Here is a 22327-nt window from a genome sequence, read left to right on the forward strand (position 1 = left end):
ATTCTATAGCAAGTTATAATTTGTTTAGCGAACGCTTTGTGATCATGAAATCGTAGTTATATTAATAGCGCTTTGTGAATGAAAACAAAATATTATATTTGAAAAAAAATTTTTTTTTTCTTGTAGCTCAACATCAGAGACTGCGTGCGAGGGTGCGGGGTCGCAAGTAGCGACGTGCTGGGCGGGCGCCGCTTGCGGCTCCACGCGCGACATGCGAGCTGACGTGTGCTTCCGACAAGCCAGCTATCTAATACCGCATTTTCACCATGAAGGTAATAATACCAATTTTATTCGAAGCCTGAGATTTAAGTATTTTTAAGCCAAGCAATAAAAATCAACAAAATAATTACCAGTATAGCTAATATTACGATTAAAATGTGGAACTTCGTTTCAATAGGCGTCTGTTAACCAATCCGTTTAAAATAATTAATAGATGCTGATGCAATTTAGCAAGGTAATAGATTACGTTTTGGAATAGAAGCTAAGAATATTTATTATTTATTTGAAATTTGAAACAAGTGAGTTATATTTGGTCTAATATACATCTAATTAAATTTGCGCAAGGCTATGAATAAACTCTTATATAACGTTCTAAATCTAATTATGCTTTGAAGTACCGTTGTGATTAAATGTTGAATGAAACAAAGGAAGTACTTCCCACCATCTCTAGACTGTGCGATTCAGGTATTTGAAATATTTAATTAGCGCCGTCTGCCGGTAATACAAGTCAATACTTAAGATTGGCTAAGTGCAAGCCAATCTGGTTAGGGAAATAAATGCGCATTAAATATAATAGCAACGTGACTTCTTTTCGTTTTTCTTGTTGGTGCATACTCAGACAGGCTTGCCTTGTGTACCACCCAATCCTCATATATTGTACCACCAAACAGCCATACTTAATATTATCGAGTTCTGGTTGGAAGGGTGAGTGAGTCAGTGTAAATAAAGGCACATGGGACATAGACATCTTAGTTCCCAAGATTGGAGGTGAAATGACTATGTAATGGATGTTTCCTATAGTGCCAATGTCTACGGGCGGTTATGACCACTTGCCATCAGGTGGCCCATTTGCATAGTCTGTCTATCTATTCTAAATAAAGAAAAAATATTCTAAAAAGTTGTTACCATTTTTTTATAGATAGATAAAAAAATTATTTATTTTAAGATTAATTATTATTATTGAAAAATTATTAATTAGGAATGGTCTGACGACAACAATAAAATTAAGTTAATTTGTCATCATATGCAACATAATAATTAACTTATCATGAATGCAAATGAAAGCTAAACTAGTTAGCTTAGGCTTTATTAACATAATCATGTATAGAATAATAATTTTATGTGTTTGATGATGATGCGATGTTCTTCGTAGAACCTTACTTTATTTTCATTTGAATACAATAAACACACTTAAAAGTAATCTAGGAAAACCGACAGTTTCGTTTTGGAGAAGTTACCTGGTCAGGGTCCGTAATCTGCCGTTTCAATTTCTCACTTTCCAACTCGACATGACGACATATGAGCAACTTAATATTAAACGATATCGCTTTCCAAGACATATATAATTGAAAATATTATTTCAATTATATATGTCTTGGAATGTATTTTAATATAAATCATTAGAAAAATGATTGATTTATACGGATTAAGAATAATTACTGTACAAGCCATGACAAATTCTAAAGTGTCTATTACGCGCGCATTCATATCTACTAGATAGATAGAATTATATCGACATGAAATACTCAAATCCGAATGGTTGTCAGTTGTAAATTATAACTAATATTTAATATAAAATACACACTTCGCAAGACGGTTAATAATATCCGGTTTATTTTCTGATGTTTTGATATTCTGATATATAAAAAACACTGTAATCCATAACTGTTCATAGTCAAAAGTCATGACTAATATTGAATGACAAAAAACGCTTTATACAGATAATCAATCTTCATATTGATAAATATTTTCTTACCCACCAACCTGCCATTTAAAGGTGGATAACCTTGAAATTGATCGTGGCATATCTAATGGTAAAACCTATCGTTTGATGGACAAAGATATCAAGGATGATTGCGGCATTTTTCCATTGCATCACAACTTTTACTATAATTGCGAAAAAATAATCATAAATTAAAATAAAATCGCGGTTGAATAAATTGAAAACCATTTTCTTTATAAAAAGGAAAACTTCTACGCAACTGTGGAACAGATATTTTGTGCATATATAAAAATATTCCATGTAGTTACGTAATTTATTGTTTGCCAATAAGCAATGTGATTTTGTATGGTGAAAGTTGCTCTTAAATATCTTTATGCTAAATTTCATTCTTAATCAAATTATTGCATGATTTTTATAATCAAACAAAACATTTATCTATTTAAATATATATCTATGTATAAAATATTGGTAATATTTTTTTTACCAAAAGACAAAATACGAATAAATATAATTACCAGCATAAGGGACGACATAAGAAATAATTTAAACAGAAGTTTTTCTTAACATACACTACTTTTCTATATTACGGTTCTTAACATACTTATCTATCAAATTATCTGAAAGTTTAAAATAATACAAGATATGTTATTACCAGAATCCAAGAACTGTGAAATATGGTGCGTGGACTACGCAGGCGGAGAACCGGTCAGCTTCGGACCGCTCCCTGATGGAACACCATGTAGCTACGACCGACCTTATGATATTTGCTATCAGGTAAGTACTTCAGAAGTTATTGATACAAAATATTCTAGTATTGATAACATATATCAAATAAAAAATTGGAAATACATATTAATATGGATTTCACATTCTTTTTATATTGCCAGGCGGCATCACGATCTAAATATTAGGATTGATAGGATAATGACTGATAATTTCTGTAATATTAATAAGGCTCTGGCCCAATTAAAATTAAAATTTTACAGATCAGAATAGTGTAACATTTTATTGGCTGTAGGCCGGTCACCTAGAGTTCTTTATTATATACATATATACGCGTATTCACGCTTCGTTGTCCCGGAATGCTATGCCAATTTTCTCCCTTAAAGGGGTGTCATTGGTCTTGGGTCTTGAACTATATATTATAAAATTTATCAAAAAAATCTTTTAGGGTACTTGTGTGAAAGGCCAGTGTAACGGGACGGATCCAGCGTGTGAGACGTGTCCTGACGGGTATTGTAACAACAATACACACGTATACTCGAGACAACTTGGCAAAGGTAACTTTCTAACCACAAATACTATATCTTATTTTTGGTATCTTTTCGCGCAGTGCTCTGGCACGCTTGACAATTTGTCTCCATAATAAAATTTATAGTATGTTATTTTATGATCTATGTTGAATTTTATTGTATCAAATGTTAATATTATAAATACCTATAAGAATAATAATACAGCTAATATATATAAATACAGCTAATATATATATATATATATATATATATATATATATATATATATATATATATATATATATAAAATATAGATTCTAACTAGACACCTCAAAATCAGCAAATATACCCACTGCTAAACAATTCCCCTATAAGAACACAATATACTCACAGATTTCAAGTAGATAGATATCACAAGCATTATTGCAAAAACTTTATCGTTCTTACTTTATAGACTTGCTAGGATGGACATCCACTTGCCGCCCACCTATTGCAGTATATATATATACACGGGACATGACATTTAAAATATAAAAAAATTAATTACTTAATTATCAATTATTGTAAAATTCTACCAAAGGCTTAAATAAACTTAAACTTAACACAAAACTTAATAAACTTAACACTTAAATTTGAGTCGAGTCAACGAATCATTTTTAATTTCATCGATGAATTTAATAATGTTTCGTTGACTTACGTAACGTTAGCGTTTCGTCCGTACGTAGTGTAATCCAGACGAATTTAAAACGACAGAATCAATTTATATAAGTTATATAATAAAAGAACTTATACATCCTTCTGACAAATAATGGCTACTAATGCTGTTAGTTAAAAAAAGATGATTTATCCATAACAAAAATTTTTTGTTTAAAGTAACAGAGGAATTCAATTATGTATTATATTATATCAATTATGTAATATTTATTTTTCGCTACATGGAAATGTTATTTAAGTTTTATAATGAAGATGTTTAGATTTTCATAACAATAAGAAATTGAACCGGGACGCGAGTTTATAGGAGACGTCACCATAACTAGGAAAAATGACTCGATCGGTTTTCTTACTATTTAATTATTAAATTCCGCGTACTCATTTAATAGTCTGGCTTGCTCTAAATCTATAAAAATACCTTAAAATTTATAAAATATCGATTAAAACATTTTTAATTTTAGTACAACAAAGTAATTTATTGATAAAAAGAGCAATTTTGAAAGTACTCTCAATTTTCTCTACTCTTACTCATTAATTTCATCTTTTAAACAGGCTGGACGCGACTAACCGTGATACCACATGAAGCAAACCAGCTTTCCGTTCACATCGGAACACCGGTTGCATTAAATGTAGCCATCCGAGAACGTCGCCGAGACAGACCCATCCTCGAACTGTCAAAGCACTCTAGAAAATTTGAACTGGATAATAGACAAGATAACTACCTGAAGTATGATCCAAATATACCACAGAACCTCCAGATAATAGAAGTGGATAGCAATGTTATAGATATCAAGGAGGGAGAACGCTTCGGGTGGGAGGGCGAGGTAGTGGCAGCTGGCAGCTTGCTGCGCTGGAGGCAGACTGAAACAGATGTCTTCATATCTTCGTCTTCTAAATTGCAGACCGATTTAATGATTATGGTTGGTTATTTTTTTTTATATTTATACACATTACTCAAATGTAATAAAAATTATAAGTTTTTATTTTATGGAACCTACTGGTCATAGTGGGTCCAATTTTGCAACTAAATTTGCAATCGATTTTAAGCAATCGATTGAGATGAACTTTTAGAACACTTTTTATTCTTGCACCAATACTATCTAGTTTACAAAATTTTATTTTATTATATTAAAAAGCATTTTAAAATGTTTAATTATCTTGTTATCATATTGTACTAATTTCATTCTGAATTCGAATTTGTATTATACTTTTACTTTTATATGTATTATAATTATTACGGAAATAATACTTCTCAATTGATTGAAAAAATTGTATATTTGTTAAAAAGATCAAGAAATTATTATACAGACCGACCTATTGTTTTTTATATTAACTGTCTCTCGTTTGGATTTTCATAATATTTACTTAAAAACTATTATTTTGGTCCTTCGGATTTATTCTTTATTTAGATTATAACATAAAGTAGATTAACACATATTTAACATACATATATTTTTAAAACGAATAATTTACAAAATTTTGTATTTGTGTATAAATTGAGTTGAAATATTACATATGACAGCAGAATATTTACATCACATGTAATTAATTATATGTACACATATATATATACATATATACCCTGGGACATTATTCACACACTGATCCCAAACTAAGCAGAGTACTATGGTAACCAGACAACTGATATACTACATATACTACTTTTCTTTTGTAAATACACACTTATAAAGATAAATAACATCCAGACTCAGGACAAACAGACATGTTCATGCACACAAATGCCTGTCCTGGGTGGGAATCGAATCCACAACCTTCGGCGTGAAAAGCAAGTATCTACCAACCACGCCAACCGGCCCGTCATATATTGTCGATAAAAAGGAAATTAATACGTATAACGAATATAACGAATGGTAACTTTAAGTTTGACTTTGTATCGACCTCACGTCTAGTCAAGTAGTTTCATGTATATATGTATATTACAAATATACAGGAAAAGCGCTCTGCAAACACACATACATATACACTTTAAAGTACACTATTTAAGACAATTTATAATAATAATGAATGAATTAAAGGAATATTTAAAAAATTATGTGTGGATATATAATATGTGAATGCACATAGGCATAAAGCCATATTGTAGAGATCCTCGACATTTGATACTACCTTGGATTTTATTGAATCTACTCGTTGAATCTGGTAATAAGTACTCATTGATTTCTTGCATTTCCTTTCATCACACGACTTGTCTGCGAATACTTTTTGATTTGTCAAATAAAAATCTATAAATACTTTTAGATTTGTCAAATAAAAATCTATAAATACTTATATTGACGACAACAATCACATTAATCATAGATTCAATAAGCTTTAAGTAGGCGATGATGATAATGTGTGGGGACCGATTAAGGCAACGGTGGCCATACTCTAGACTTACTAATTACGCAGGACATAATAACGTGAACAAGTGTGTGCGCAAAAACACATGTGCACTCTCTAATTCCTCACTGTCGTAAAAATTTCACGTAATTTATCCTGACCAACAGCCTTACGCTTATTCCCCAGGTGAACTTGCACAAACCCCTTCCATCGTAAAATCGAGGAATTATGAAATCTGCAGAATTTATAAAAAACAACATAATCTAACAAATTCAAACGTTCCATTATTACTATCCCTTGGGAAATAAACGAAATGAAGTCTTAAGAACTAACAAAAATGTCCGATTCGAATACAAAAGGGACTAAACTATGTGACGTGAAACGAAGCGTAAAATTTGATGATGAGGGTCCGGTCCAGAGGTGGTTTAATTATTCACGGATGCTTTCAACTCGCCTTCTGTATTTAATTAGGTATTTGCCCCACCGACTTCATATGTCGACGATTCTTTTATGTTAATTTATAGACTAGTATCGTGTGTGGTTAATATTCGTTTTCGTTAATATTTGTTTTAACAAAAAATATTTTTTATTTCGCGTCCGTGACTATCATGAACACCGATAAATTTGTAAGCTTTGTATATTTTCACAATTGTCATGTCTTATATTTGACCAGCAAATCTCAGCAGACGTTGTCCTAATTGGCACATATATTTATGATATTTGAAGTTTAATAATCACCATTCATTTCATATATATAGATTTAGTTTATTATTAACAATGTTCGTCTTCAAGCTCTAGAATTTTTATAGAGTTACTAAAACTACAAGTTTGCAATCTCTTGTATAACTTAAAATATTCACGAACAAATAAGTAGCTAAGCTACAAATAGTACTAACAGATATAATCAAAAACATTGAGCTACTTAGTAATAGGAATAACTCCTACGACATAATTAGTATTCTAAGCACATATATAATTTTCAATATCATACACAATATACGATATTGGATTCAACAGCAATAAATGTAAGTTTTACGAGCATTTCATTCAATAGATGCTTAAAACTTTGCTTAAAATATAGTATAAAGAAATACAGCAGATGAATTGATGCACTTATCGGAACTTGCATAATTGTCACTGTTTCCCGTTACTGGTGGTAGGGCTTTGTGCAAGCTCGTCTGGGTAGGTACCACCCACTCATCAGATATTCTACCGCAAAACAGCAATATTTGATATTGTTGTGTTCCGGTTTGAAGGGTGAGTGAGCCAGTGTAATTACAGGCACAAGGGACATAAAATCTTAGTTCCCAAGGTTGGTGGCGCATTGGCTACAAGCGATAGTTGACATTTCTTACAATGACAATGTCTAAGGGCGTTTGGTGACCACTTACCATCAGGAGGCCCATATGCTCGTCCACCTTCCTATTCTATAAAAAAAAAAACGATATTCAAGGTATTGGAGAAATCACATATTTATATATATAACCGTAACAGCCTGTGAATGTCCCACTGCTGGGCTAAAGGCCTCCTCTCCTCTTTTTGAGGAGAAGGTTTGGAGCTTATTCCACCACGCTGCTCCAATGCGGGTTGGTAGAATTCACATGTGGCAGAACTTCAGTGAAATTAGACACATGCAGGTTTCCTCACGATGTTTTCCTTCACCGTAAAGCACGAGATGAATTATAATCACAAATTAAGCACATGAAAATTCAGTGGTGCTTGCCCGGGTTTGAACCCACGATCATCGGTTAAGATTCACGCGTTCTTACCACAGGGCCATCTCGGCTTTTTATTTATATATATATATATTCTTATTTCCGCATCTGGAATGTTCCTCAACTCTTCACAAAGGTATCTTAAAGGTTTTATTCAAATCCATTTCGCAATTTTTGCTTGAGCTGTTTCCTCGGTAAATATTAATGTATATTAAAATAATGACATATTGTACAGGCAGTGCCCGATCATCCCGTCCCGTTGGCGGAATCTGTAGCTGTCGAAGTGTCCGTTAATTACAGCACTCCCGCTGGACGCACGAGACCGATGGAATACAGGTACAATAAAACATATTTATTTCAAATATATATTATAAACTTTGTGGAATTTATAATAGCGTATAATACCTAATCTTATGTTTTTTTTACTTATATTCAGTCAGTACATCAACATGGTACACTTACCAACCAGGTCAAAGCTTACCTGGTTATAGGTAAGAACAATAAATAAAAACAAAGATTCTTAAAAAAGTTCGTAAAAAATATTGTTATAGTATTAAATAGCAACGAAGTATACAGCATATGCACATACAACACAACACAAATGTAGAGAGTGGCGGCGGAGAGAGGGCACGACGACATAAGAGGTCATCACGTCGTTTGCCGTCACGGCATGCGAGTCGGTCTTGTCCCCAAGACACTTTACAAGTCCGAGTGTCTGTGCGTGTTATTCGTATGCGATTACCGTCTCATTGAATTATAAGATTAAACGAATATAGAATTCACCTATGTTTGTTCACATATTATAGGTTAAATTAATTCCAAAGTTTAGTAAGCAATAACTATGAACATGGTATCAAATATTATTATTGTTATTAGTTTTATTTTATCATTTTTTATTGGCCCGACCTGGCGTTTGGTCCCAGGACCTCCAGATCTGCGGCCTTACAGCTAGCTACTTGACCAACGAGGCAGTCTTAGCCTGCCGTCTGTTATCTTTGCCTGTGACACTCGACACTTATAATATAAATATGCTTACATGTGAAAATTTATAATTTTATTTAAAAAAATACATATATGTACATGCAGATATGGCTCCCTGAAAATAATCATTCGTAATGTTTGCATTGTAACCTTCTCCTGAATCCTGATATTTATTTATTTTAGGCTAAAGTTGTTTTACATATAACATATTTTATCTTTTTATTCAAGATCATACAGCTTGAAAGCAGTATTCACAAGTGTAACATATTATTAAATACAAAAGTCAACTAGCTGCCCGCCCCGACTTCGTACGGGTAAAATAAGGATTTTATCCCGTGCATTTTTAAGGTAACCATTCGTCAATCGATCTATTCGCCCATACAGTATACATATATGCATGAAGCGCTGCCCTGCGTATTTTTTCATGCGTTTATTTATTATTGTTTATTTAGGTTATCTGCTTGTCTATGGATTTCATGTATAAGTGGTGGTTCATCGTACATTCGTCTCACATTATGAGACAAAACTTTTGAAAAAGGTGGCCCATTATTATTTTTTCTTTTTAATATTGGTAAATGGTCATCCCTACTCATAGACATTGGCACTATAAAAATTAACCATCCCTTACATCGCCAATGTGCTACCAAACTTGGGAACTAAATTGCCCCTTGTGCCTGTAGTTACACTGGTCCCATCGCTCTTTAAGCCGGAACACAGTAATACTAAATATTGCTGTTTGGCGTTGTACATACGAATGGAACATAAGAAATGCTTGCGCTGAGTATTTCGCCATCTCATCGTCGGCCATCACCATAATATTTTTTCTTGCGCGAGAATATTAATTTTGCCGTGACTCCTAAGATTTTAATTTAAATTTAGCTCAATTTTTCAATAAAAAAATGTTAAGGATTTAAATTTATAAATTTCATTCAACATTTTAGTAAAATAATAATTTATTCAAAATTAAAAATAAAATAGCGAAATATAAAACGGCCTTGGCATCATTAGCAACTAACAGTTTTTAGTTGCTAATGATGCTATTTGATGACGGAAATACATACAAATTGAAATATAGTTTAATATTTTATATAACTCGAGATGATTTATTTTACATAAACTATATAAACAAACACAGTCTGTTCAAAGGTGTCGCTGCTAACAGTATTTATATGGAATTAAGTTTTGCTTATTGCATAAAATAATTAAATTCGATTTATAATAATGATATTAATTATATAGGATTTAATATTGAATATTGTCAAAGTAATTTAAACCCTTTAACAATTAATTAAACATCAAAAATGTCTAAAAGTTTCAAACAATCAAAACAGCTTGTTGGAAATTAAATATTGTTATAAATGCTTGATAAATAATGGTTTTTAGTTACTTTTTGGTATTTTTTTTTTCATTCTGAAGTTGATTTCGGTTCTTTTTTCTTTTGTTAGTTTTTTTGACGTTGAGCATATGATTCTACTATAATTTCTCTGTAATGCATGTAAACACTGGAATCATATGTTTTTTTTTTTTTTTATAGAATAGGAAGGCGGACGAGCATATGGGCCACCTGATGGTAAGTGGTCACCAACGCTCTTAGACATTGGCATTGTAAGAAATGTCAACCATCGCTTACATATCCAATGCGCCACCAACCTTGGGAACTAAGATTTTATGTCCCTTGTGCCTGTAATTACACTGGCTCACTCACCCTTCAAACCGGAACACAACAATATCAAATATTGCTGTTTTGCGGTAGAATATCTGATGAGTGGGTGGTACCTACCCAGACGAGCTTGCACAAAGCCCTACCACCAGTAGCACAAAGCCCTACCACCAGTATTATACCAGTGTATATTGAATGTATGTAATGTATGTATACTTGAAATTATTTACATGATTTCTTAACTTATTTTTCAAGGTTGCATTATTTACATTGCTACAGTTTCAGTTTCTCGACTTTTCTTCATAAAATTGCAATGAAGACACGATATAATTCCCGTGTAAATTAAAACAATAATAAAAAAAGTGCGGTGGAGGCCCCGAAGAGACCCGGGGAGGAACGAAGTCTTTCAATATTTTTTCGTGTGCGAATGGACTTCAGAAATAGGTTTGATACTGGTTACGTGCCGATAAGCAAACCGTTCAATGGTGACATGCTCACACGCACATTTTCGTTATGTTGTTACATTTGTTCGTCTGTTCTTTCTGCTCTACTATTTTTCATGTTTGTTGCTTTATTCATTCGACGGCCCATATGGACATCTTGCTGGATTTATTCACTATAACAAACACACGCAAATAGACCAAATTGTATTAATTACTGATGAAAAACGGTATACCGATATTTTATTTGTTATTTTAGTATTACAATCATAAAGCACCCATATAATATTTCTTATAAATTAAAAACAATCGAACAAAATTTTTCACGCACTGCGTGTGCTTTGTGATACATAACAAATGCAGAATGAAATGTCAAAATGACGAGACACTTCTCGTGACTTGCGCATACGTGGATGAAGTTTGAAATGGCGGACATAGCGTCATCTGTCATTCAACACTGAATAATTTCGTTTTGTTTGAAATAGGAACGACGGTTAAATTATTTGGATATTGTTCAAACTAAAATCGTGATTAAAAAATGGGATGATGGGTTTAGGAGCGTGAAACTTTGCGGTTATATGTATTTTTTGATGCGAAATCAAAATAAAATACAAAATAAAAAATAGAACAAAAATTCTGGATAGGGGGCGAACTAAACTAACTTAATCTAGCGGTATGAAATATACTTTACGATCTATTCTTATACCTCCCAAATTTACATACAAATTTCATAAGAATTGGTCAAGCCGTTTCGAAGGAGTTGACCACAAATACCGTGACACGAGATTTTTATATATATGTATTATATATTTTGTAAATCAACATTTCAGAATTATGTATGGTAATGAATTATAGCCTAAATATGAATACAACGAAGTAACTAATTCTATTTATTGGATAGAAATCTATCCAATAAATTGAGTTATATGAAAATACACGAAAATGTCGGTGCTGATAAGAGGTTTTACAACGTAATGGCTGTCGTCCGCCATATTACATTTCTGTTACCGTAATTGACAGTAGGGACTTCCAGAAAACTAACGAAATCCCATTTATCAAATTCTGTAGAGTTCACTTTATGTATCCTGACTATATATTTTTATAGTTAAATTTAAATTATTTTATGTACTTTAGTTATTGTTATGGCTAAATATATTTTTCTTGTGATGTATTTAATTTGTGAGATCACAAATTTTCATTTTAGTTCTATTTAATGGACGTATTTTTGTGTGAATGTGGCAGGTTAAAAAAATAAAACATATTTGACAATCTTTAAGAAATCCATCTGTTCAAGTCATGACACGACCGGTGATAAATCAGGCACAGGGTTTTAGGGCTCTTTCCGAAGGTATAACAGTGTAAATCAATGTAAGGTTAAACATATATATGACGCGGATTCAAATGGATTGCAATTTTAATGGCCGCCATTGTCGTCCAATATGTTGATATTATTAAATCAGTCAGTGCACACGTCCGGCGCTGGCGCTGTCCTGAGACCAAGAGACCAAGGGGGTCGCTAGACAAACGATCACACGCGCTACTAACAGATACATATACAACAGATATATTTTCACAACTTGGCGTCTGACAACCGACCAGTAACCCATAAGATGTCAATCACCTTGTGTGGTGTTGCTATTCTAATAAAATAAGTGACATCGTATACCCGCTTTAATTTATTATCTCTGACATATAAATATTTTCAATATCTGCTCAAAGAGTAAAGGCACCAAACCAAGGTGGCCCAATAGTTAGAATACTCGTTTGTGGGTTTGACCCAGGGAAGCATAGTATTTTTATGAGCATCATTCGTGTTTATAATTTTATTCATCTCGTGCTCCCCGGTGTAAGGAAATTAAACCGGCGGATCGGATGCAAATCTACCTACATATATATACAAATATCTCCACCGACCCGTATTGGACTAGTGTTAATATATTCCTCCTCTCCTCCGAAAGGATGCCTTAGGCAAGTAGGGAGACATTTATGGGTGCTAAAGTTTGATTAAAGAATGTTTATACTCGAAGAACTCGGCATCAAGCAGCGTTTGTCAAGTACAGTCCGGGCGCGTATATCAAAATTCTTCGGCCACGTCTCAAGAAAAAACGGTGACCCCATAGAACGCCTTGTCGCTTAGGGCAGAATTGAAGGCATCAAACCTCGCGGTCGGGCACCTATGCGAGAGACTGTCCAAATCAGATCTGTGGTAGGCGAACCATTGCATTTGTGTACTAGGATGACAGCTGACAGAGAGAGATGACGTAACATCCTGAAAAGAATAACGACGACCACGACCTCTCTGTCAAGAGCGTTATCGACTAAGAAGAAGAAAGGATGCTTATCATAATATAGCTTGAATATAGGCTGTAGGCTATGCTATAGGCTATGAAGGATTGAGTTAAAATACTATCGTTTTTAATTTATAACATTTGTAAACAGTTGAGAACTATTTTAATTAATGTTAAAAAATATAGCAAGCTTAGTTTTTGTAATAGAAAGTATAAGCAGTAGGTTAGCTGGATTGTTTTATAATATTTTCGACTATTTTACATAAATAAAATCTTACGGTTAAAACTGAACCACGCAACCTGATGAAGGCTAGTGGGCTAATTATTATTAGCACCAAACGTTAAGCACTTAAAATATTTGGCTTACATTTGTTTATACTTAATTAAATGCATTTAATTTTATATTATTTGAATGAATAGTACGTTTATTAAAGCTTATGCCAGTTATATACGTGTTACAGTTATGTACATGTTACGCTACTAAAAGATTAATGCAGACACAGCTGCAAAATGCGCCATATTACTAACTCTCGTGTGACTAACATCCTCGAAAGCTGCTATGCCTTATAATACCGAGACATCGAAACAAACCAAAGACAACAAATAAAAATATAGTTTATTATAAACGAATGATAATACAATAACATACAAGAGAATTTCCTAAAATAATTTACAAAATTTATCATCCAGACAAGAACAAAAAGTTTTATTAAGTAAGTATGGGTTTGTTCATTATTTTAAGTAACTAACTATAATAACTTATTTAAAAAAAAACTTAAAGAACACAGAACTGTTAACAGAAGTGTATTAAGAGTTATCATCATTAAATTAAATTAATTCACCTTTTAAAATTAATTCACTTTTTAAAATAAATCATTACGGTTTTAAAAACAGTTACACTGTCACGCCCTGTTTTGGGACGACCTTCAATTTCTCCTCGGCACCCGTGTAATGGAATGGGGGAGCCTCCTCACATTCCATGAAATCATACCGCTGAGAAGTACAGTAATAGTGATTAGTCGACCGTTTTACACAGAATTTATTTTTATTAATCATATTTTCATCATTATTTTTATATTAAATAAATAATATCTAAGCCGCCTTCATTACGTAACTGATTGATTTTTTAGTACTTAATTGTTTTTTTTTCATACATATATATAGTAATAACTAGAGGGCTGGAGGAATTATCATGTGCTTTATTTGTGTATATAATTTGTGCGCTAAGCGTTGAAGGAAAACGTCGCGAAGAATGCATGTGTCGTATGAAAATCTGCCATATGTGTATTCACCAATCCGAAATCCACCGCCAAACCCTCTACTCAAAAGGAGAGTTTAGCAGATATATATAATATTTACAGACTGCTACTTCCGAGTCACCGCCTGTATTACCCATTTTTTCTTACTTTTATATAAACTTTCAACCTCTAATAATTCTTTATAAAGTAATAATCTATAATGTAATATTATAAATCACCACACAAGCTATTTATTCACGGAACTATTATGTACGGAAATATAAAAAATACTCATGAGAATAACATATCAAGAAACTAACTGAACAATGACGGAGAGGGAATGTATTATATCTGTAAACGTAATCTCACCTAATTCCCCAAGGCTAGCAAGACCAATTTCAGTGAGACTAAACTATCCCACTCTGAGACTCAGATAGGATCAATCTAACGTTATCTAACTTTGTATTGAACATACACACGACTATTGTTATACACAATATACAGAATTAAATTAAGTAAAGTAATCATTTATACTTATAAATGAAGAGACGTTTTTTTATAATGTAATAGCCTGTAGTGAATGTCCCACTGCTGCGCTAAGGCTTCCTCTCCTTTTTTAAGGAGAAGGAGCTAATCACGCTAATCACGCTCCATCACGCTGCTCCATTGCCGGTTGGTGGAATACACATGTGGCAGAATTTCAGTGAAAATAGACACATGAAGGCTTCCTCGCGATGTTTTCCTTCACCGTCAAGCACGAGATCAATTATAAACACAAATCAAGCACACCACAATCAGCGTTGCTTGACCGGGTTTGAAACCAAGATTATTAGTTAAGATTCACGCGTTCTAATCACTAGGCTCATGCCGAGATGGCCTAACTCTAAAAACAACTAACTTAATATGCGTAAAACTTATATCATAAGATACAGCGCGTTTCGGAGAAGGATTCAATATATGTATAACATTATTATATAAGCAGCTGCGTTTCGCAGTTTTGCCCGTATTAAATTAAGAGTCGATTTCATGTTCTTGTATTATAATATTGTAAACAATGTAATATATCTTTTATTATTGTTGTATTTAAAATTATTTTCATTTCAAGCAGTATTACAATGATCGTGTGAATCTGAAGCATATTTTCTATAATCTAGCAAAACCTTATTTGTGATTACTTTTAAAATAAAAACTGTTCAGACTGTATATATTTATAGAAACGTACTTTACGTTTGCCTTTTGTCGAAAAAGAATAAAAATTAACAAAAAAAAGAACACGAGTTATTTTATAGTAATCTGTAGCAATAAAATATAATGTGGAATATATCCGTAACTTCCGTAATAGCCTACGAATGAGCCACTGCTGGGCTAAAGGCCTCCTCTCCCTTTTTTGAGGAGAAGATTTGGAGATTAATCCACTACGCTGCTTCAGTGCGGGTTGGTGGAATACGCATGTGGCAGAATTTTAGTGAAATTAGACCCATGCAGATTTCCTCACGATGTTTTCCTTCACCGTAAAGCACGAAATGAATTATAATCACAAATTAAGCACATGAAAATTCAGTGGTGCTTGCCCGGGTTTGAACCCACGATCATCGGTTAAGATCACGCGTTCTTACCATCTCGCCTTATATAACATTATCATTTCAGTTTTTTTTACTAATTTATCATGATTATTTAATTATTTATTTAATCACATGTGCTGTGGTAAGCTATATCCAATGGCAAAATAAGTGGAGATAAACTTTAGATATATTCCATGCGATTTGCTATTGCTTCATTATGCACCAAGAACAGCTCGTGATAAATATATCTTTAATGTAATAAAAAAAAACCACTAATTAATTTAATTTTATTACATTACACCATTTTGGCGTCTCGACAATTATACCAATCATATTTTTTATTGGCCTGATCCGAAATTAGAACCCAGGACTACGAGATGTGAAGCTAGCCAATAGACCGATGACGTAATAAAATTATGTATACTATAAATTCGATAGATAGGCATGTCCAAAGTGAATTTTAAACACCGCAACTAGTGACCGCAGGGCAACGCCATGTATTCGACAACACCATAAATTCCAATATATCGTGGACTAAGTGCGAGTAATTAATAGTAAATTTATTTATGATATGGTCGAATGCTACAATCAAACGAAAGTGAATCGATATATAACTTCGTAATTAGGGTTACAAGTATATATGTCATTTTTTTATATCACCAACTAAACTAAGTGGATATTGACTAAATTTAGTGGATATAATGATTGTATTTAATATAATAAATATGGAATATTACACTTAAGCACTTCCGCGAATAAAGATGGGTAAAAGTTATTAACGAAAGAATACTATTTTATATTATATAAAGAATTCGTCAGTGTATTTAGTTACTAGCTGACCCGTGCCAACTTCGTTGGGCGGTAAACACTTTTACTTGTGTTCGATTGGCCGAACATTAATAAAATTGACTCGCGTATTTGATATTTTAAATTATCTCTTAAACTGTGCAACTAAAAAACAAACTGTAAAAACGAATTTTATCTAAAAATAAATATTTCCTTGGTAATAAAGCAATTAATTTTTAAATAGATTGACGTGTTGTATGTGAAAAAAACCGTCTAATAGAAATATCACTCAATAGATTACGATACGGTCGCGGTACCATACCTATCACGTATTATCTTTTCAAACCATTGGTCCAAATTATATGCAGTAAAAGGAAAGTCTTTTGTTTTAATCGCTTGAGATGATAAGTTTACTTATTTTGATAATAATTCATAATTGTTGATAATATGACCGATAAACATGACCTAACGTTTTAAATTATTTTTTTTTATATAAAAAACTACTTTTTGTGACTTACATACAAAAGTTTGACATATGCTGTCATTGACTTTTTGTAGGCATTAGCAAGCTCTAAAACTTTTCTCTAGAGCTCAATCATTTATGTCTCATCGTTAAGGAAGCGTTCGTAAGAAACGTTTTCGTTTGACCTTTTTTTCTCCGACTTACTTTGCGAATACCTACCTACCACGAAAGTCTTTGAATATTTCAAGTTAATATATAGCCTATGACACTCACAAATGATTTGGCTTTCTATTGGTAAAAAAAAAATCTATCTCGGTTCAGTAGAACAAACAAACTACAACCTCACAAACTTTACTTATATATTATATATAATATTAGTATATATATATATAATAAATATATATATATATATATATATATATATATATATATATATTTATTATATATATATATATATTATATATATATATATATATATATATATATATATATATATATATTATATATATATATATATATATATCTTTTAAAATATATTTATCGCATTTATTCAGATGGTCCAACGACCGTGGTCCATGTTCCGTGTCGTGTGGCGGCGGCGTGCGAGCTGTGCGTCCACGCTGCCCTCGCGACCAGCGCTGCGGAACTACACGTTACGAACGGTGCAATACTCACAGGTATATATTCAATAATGAATAATACTTAGTAATGGCCAGTTTTACATCTTAACATCTCTATCTATTTTATTTTATAAAACCTTTTTTGTTATCGCATTTTTTTTACATTGAAATATTTTTTAATTGATAAAAGATAGATAACGCAACATTAAAATTGTATACATTGCTGCAATAGTAATATAAATTAGAGTCGCTCGTTTATGTGTCGAAAATAATCAAAAAAAAAAATTTGTTATCCAAATTTTATATATTGTAGTCTTACTACTCAATATATTTGTATTTCTTAAATGAAGGCAAAAAATTTTCGTCATAACATTTCTTTATATTATTTAATAACCAAGAAGCGAACTACCTTTATTTAAATAAAAAAATATAATGTAAGACAGTCAGCGAAATTATAGTTTTTTTACGATGAAAACTAAAAGGCGGAAGACGAGAAATACGAATCTACTAGTTTAAGATATAGCGTAACTCGTGAACAAAAGCTAAGTTCGGAGTATTAAGCGCGCCAGTCATTACCGATACGCTTTGAACCGTATTCAAGTAATTATCCAGTTCACCTGTAATTACAGTGGCTCACTCACACTTTAAGCCAGAAAATTGCAATAATAAGTATTGATGTATAGTTGTCGAATAATTGACGATAAGGTGGTACTTACCCAGAGTTTCGTACGTTCGTACCCGACTTTCGACTTTCTTACTTAACTCGGGCTTTTACAAAAAGAAAAAGTAAAGTAACTGCTTATTAATGTCATTCTAGTGGTCTAGCCTTCCTCTCTGTTTGAGGAGAATGTTAGAAGCTTATTTCACCAAGCTACTTCAATGCAGATTATACCCCTACCGTTATTTTGTAAGTCAGCTTAATACCACAAGGGCCGCATCAACTTAAGATGGCTTCCCACGGTTTATATTACGGACGGACATGGACCAGCCCGCCCTAACCCACCGTGGTCAGAATTTTGTCTGTGGAATCACAGACAAGTTCGGAGCGGTGCGTCAGATCCACCGCGAATCGGTAACTTCAAAGGTGCAAACTCTTGCGCTGCGGTTGTCGGCTTGAGGTTGTCCGTATAAACAGACGATCATATCAAAACGAATCGGCATGATAGTGCTGTATTATCAGTTTTAAAAAAATCTGGTTGTTCAGAACTATTCAAGATATCAATTTTTTCTCTTTCAATAAAAATTCTCAGACAGCATTTTGAGCATCTTGTCTTAATATAAAAGTTATCTTGAATCAAATTTAATAAACGTACAGCATAACAAGAAGCTGCTGTTTTTTTAACTTTTAATAAGCAATGTTTGTTTTGTAAACTTGAATTCTTTTTACTCTATTATAAAGTTTCGTAAATTCTGTAATATTGCCGATAAGTTTCAAGCTAAGTCTATTAAAATAGGACCATAGGAACACAGAAATATACGGTCTTACTTAATAAACTTTGCTTAGCGGCTGATCAGTGTTTACACTGATTTCACAGAAAGGGATTCTATCATTATCGATTTTACAATCAAAAGAAGAAGCTCAAAAGTGTTTAAGCAACGTTTATAAGTGAGGCCGATAATTTTCTTATATAAATTACAAAAGCTGTTGGCGGATATCAGGCGTGGTGTTTTAAAATAAAATTACAAGAATCTACTTTTATGCAGTTGCGAGTTCTCGTGGGCGGAGGGTGAATGGGAGGAGTGCAGTGCCACGTGCGGCTCGGTGGGTGTACGTGAGCGACAGCTGTTCTGCGTACCCGGGAACATGAGGTACGTGCTCCAACTTACATTCATACCGCATGTTATAATTACAGGAGCGGAAAACGATAATGTTTTATCTTACTTTGGTCAATGTCTGTGAAGGTAAAATTTTGTAATTGATTTTGAACTACAACCAATAGTTAAACAAACCTTAGTTTTACATAACCCACTTATAGCTGTTTTAATTTTCATCCCAAAAATTCTGATAGCAACTTTGCCGACATTTAAAATGGCATTTTTTCTCGAATCCATAATGATTACCATAGATTATTCAGGTTTGGCCAATGATATCACGTCAATTCGATGTCAAAGTTTTGTATTTGTCTTTACTTCTCCTGAAGTTGCATAGACTGTTTAACCATCAGCTTGGAGAGGTTTTTGTGTTTGTAGTAGTAAAGTACTATAAAAAATTGAAATGTTCAAAGGAATAGAAGAAAGCATCATATAGTACAGTATAAATAGCTACGTTCGCACTTTTAAAACATACATTGACTAAATAGAGAATCGGCATATAAGGACACTGAAGCAAATTTTACCAAGCAAAATAAAATTAAAATATACGATATACGGAATACATTTTGCCTAAGCTAATAAATAACATACTACTCTAAAAGAAACAATAACAGAGATATTTGTATGTTACCTACTTGCACATACTTTGCTCAATATTAAAACCAGTTTCGAGACGTATTGCAATTCTATATCAAAGAGCGTTTCGCGTTTTTTTCCCAAACGAGACGTGAAGAGGCATCTTGCGGACGGACAAGAAGGGGACGCCAGATCGCTCTTGCCGACTGTACTGGCCGTCGTCGCGTTTGGACTCTACTACCACTTACCATCAGGTGGAGTAGAGTCATATGCCTTCCCGGCGATTTTAAAAAAAAATACATACTTAAAAAAAATTAAACTTCTAGAGAGGACGACAATGCAAAACAACGTGATATAATAATTTTATTTATTACGGCTCGAAGTTTTATCGCATTTATGCCTTTAATTTATATTAAATTCGTTATTTTTATTCCCTCTTCGTGGAACTTGATACATTGCACGTGAAGTATCACATTTGTAATTTTTTCTTGAAAACCTTTCATTACCCAGATTGGAAAGTATCAATTTCATTTATGTTGAAGTTCAGCTATTATATCAAGCCGAGTTTAAAATATTTCCGCGTAAAGCATTGTTTTTTATATGAAACGTACGCAGACAGGCAATCCTATTTATGAAAATAATGTTTAAGGTATTACGGATTTTAATATTCACATTTTTAATTGTTATTGTTTTTGCAATCAATTGTTTATTGATTCAGCTGGACTTAAAAAAAAAATAATAACATATAAATATTAAATTCCTCGGTTAAATTATTTTCTTCTGATTAAAATTAAATGTTGTTCGAAGTCCTAAATTTGATATTTAAGTGGCGAAACGTACATAAAAATCGAATTGAAATCGTTATCTTAAAATAAATGAAAAGAAAAGGTATAATACCAGATATATTGATGAAACAACATTTTAAATTCAGAACTAAAGAGTAATGGTATTCCTCGATAAACGCACATAACTAACATAGCTTTTAGCCTGCGAGGTAATCGAAATTTACCGATCGCACAACATTCATGTGAACGTGAAACGTGCACGGAGACTTTTGGATCTATATAAGCGAATTTAAACAAAACCGTTCGTTCGTTCGTTCTATTCTTAGGATGAGGCCAGACTTAATCCTTTCATTATAAGAATTATTATAGGCTTACTTAGAACACAGATAATGCAAACAGGCAAAAAATATAAGTATTAATTAAAATTGTAATAAGAAACGATCCATTTGCTACAAAAAAAAAAAAAAATGAAATATTATCAGGAACAAATACATACTACACGCAAAAATTTAAAAATATTAAAAAATATTTGAACAAAAGAAAAACGACTAACATAACTATTTTTGTTTAAACTGTACTAGATATCGAGGCCCGCATGCAATAATGTACCTATGTATATATGTATATAATGTAAGAATCCAATAATATACCTACCAAATACTAGAAGTTATTTTTATATTTTATTTAGCATTTGTAAGATGGAAGACCATGTTCGCAATTTTTCTGTATGGTTTTGTATTTAAAAAATCCTTACGGCATATTATTGCGGTGCAATAAAATTGCACGGCAATAATAAACCATTACGTTTCAAATTTACTATCTGTTATTCGATTTATATAAAAAGTCTTCATAAGTATTTGATTATATCGATATATGTTTATTGCAAGGGAATTCTGAAAAGTTATACGAATATTACAAAAAACGAGAAAAAAGTTACATTACAACGGAAACGTAAGAACAATATCAATATTTTATTTTGAAAAAGCCGTAAACAGTAATAGGGTTTAGCTGCTTAGCTTAGCTATTAAAAAAATATTAATCTTTGACAATTTTACATATATAAAGTATGTTATTATATAATTTAAAGTTGATATTATAAACTAATTGTTTAAAAAAATCTTTCATTTCACACATTTATATTGTCATAATAATTATTTATTAAGAAGAAAATATAAC

The 22327-nt window shown here is 32.3% G+C and overlaps 1 protein-coding gene across 1 annotated transcript in view; it reads left to right on the forward strand.

Moving 5' to 3' along the window:
• The window catches only part of LOC126769259 (A disintegrin and metalloproteinase with thrombospondin motifs 3-like), a 62741-nt gene that overhangs the window by 33283 nt on the left and 7131 nt on the right, over window positions 1-22327 (forward strand). The window contains exons 9-15 of the mRNA XM_050487918.1: window positions 127-272; window positions 2598-2716; window positions 3114-3222; window positions 4438-4805; window positions 8176-8276; window positions 17913-18035; window positions 19683-19787. Coding sequence (XP_050343875.1) covers window positions 127-272; window positions 2598-2716; window positions 3114-3222; window positions 4438-4805; window positions 8176-8276; window positions 17913-18035; window positions 19683-19787 — 1071 coding nt within the window. The remainder of the gene's footprint in view (window positions 1-126; window positions 273-2597; window positions 2717-3113; window positions 3223-4437; window positions 4806-8175; window positions 8277-17912; window positions 18036-19682; window positions 19788-22327) is intronic.

Source organism: Nymphalis io, chromosome 6 (assembly GCF_905147045.1).
Source record: "Nymphalis io chromosome 6, ilAglIoxx1.1, whole genome shotgun sequence".
In the NCBI taxonomy this organism is placed as follows: Eukaryota; Metazoa; Arthropoda; class Insecta; order Lepidoptera; family Nymphalidae; genus Nymphalis; species Nymphalis io.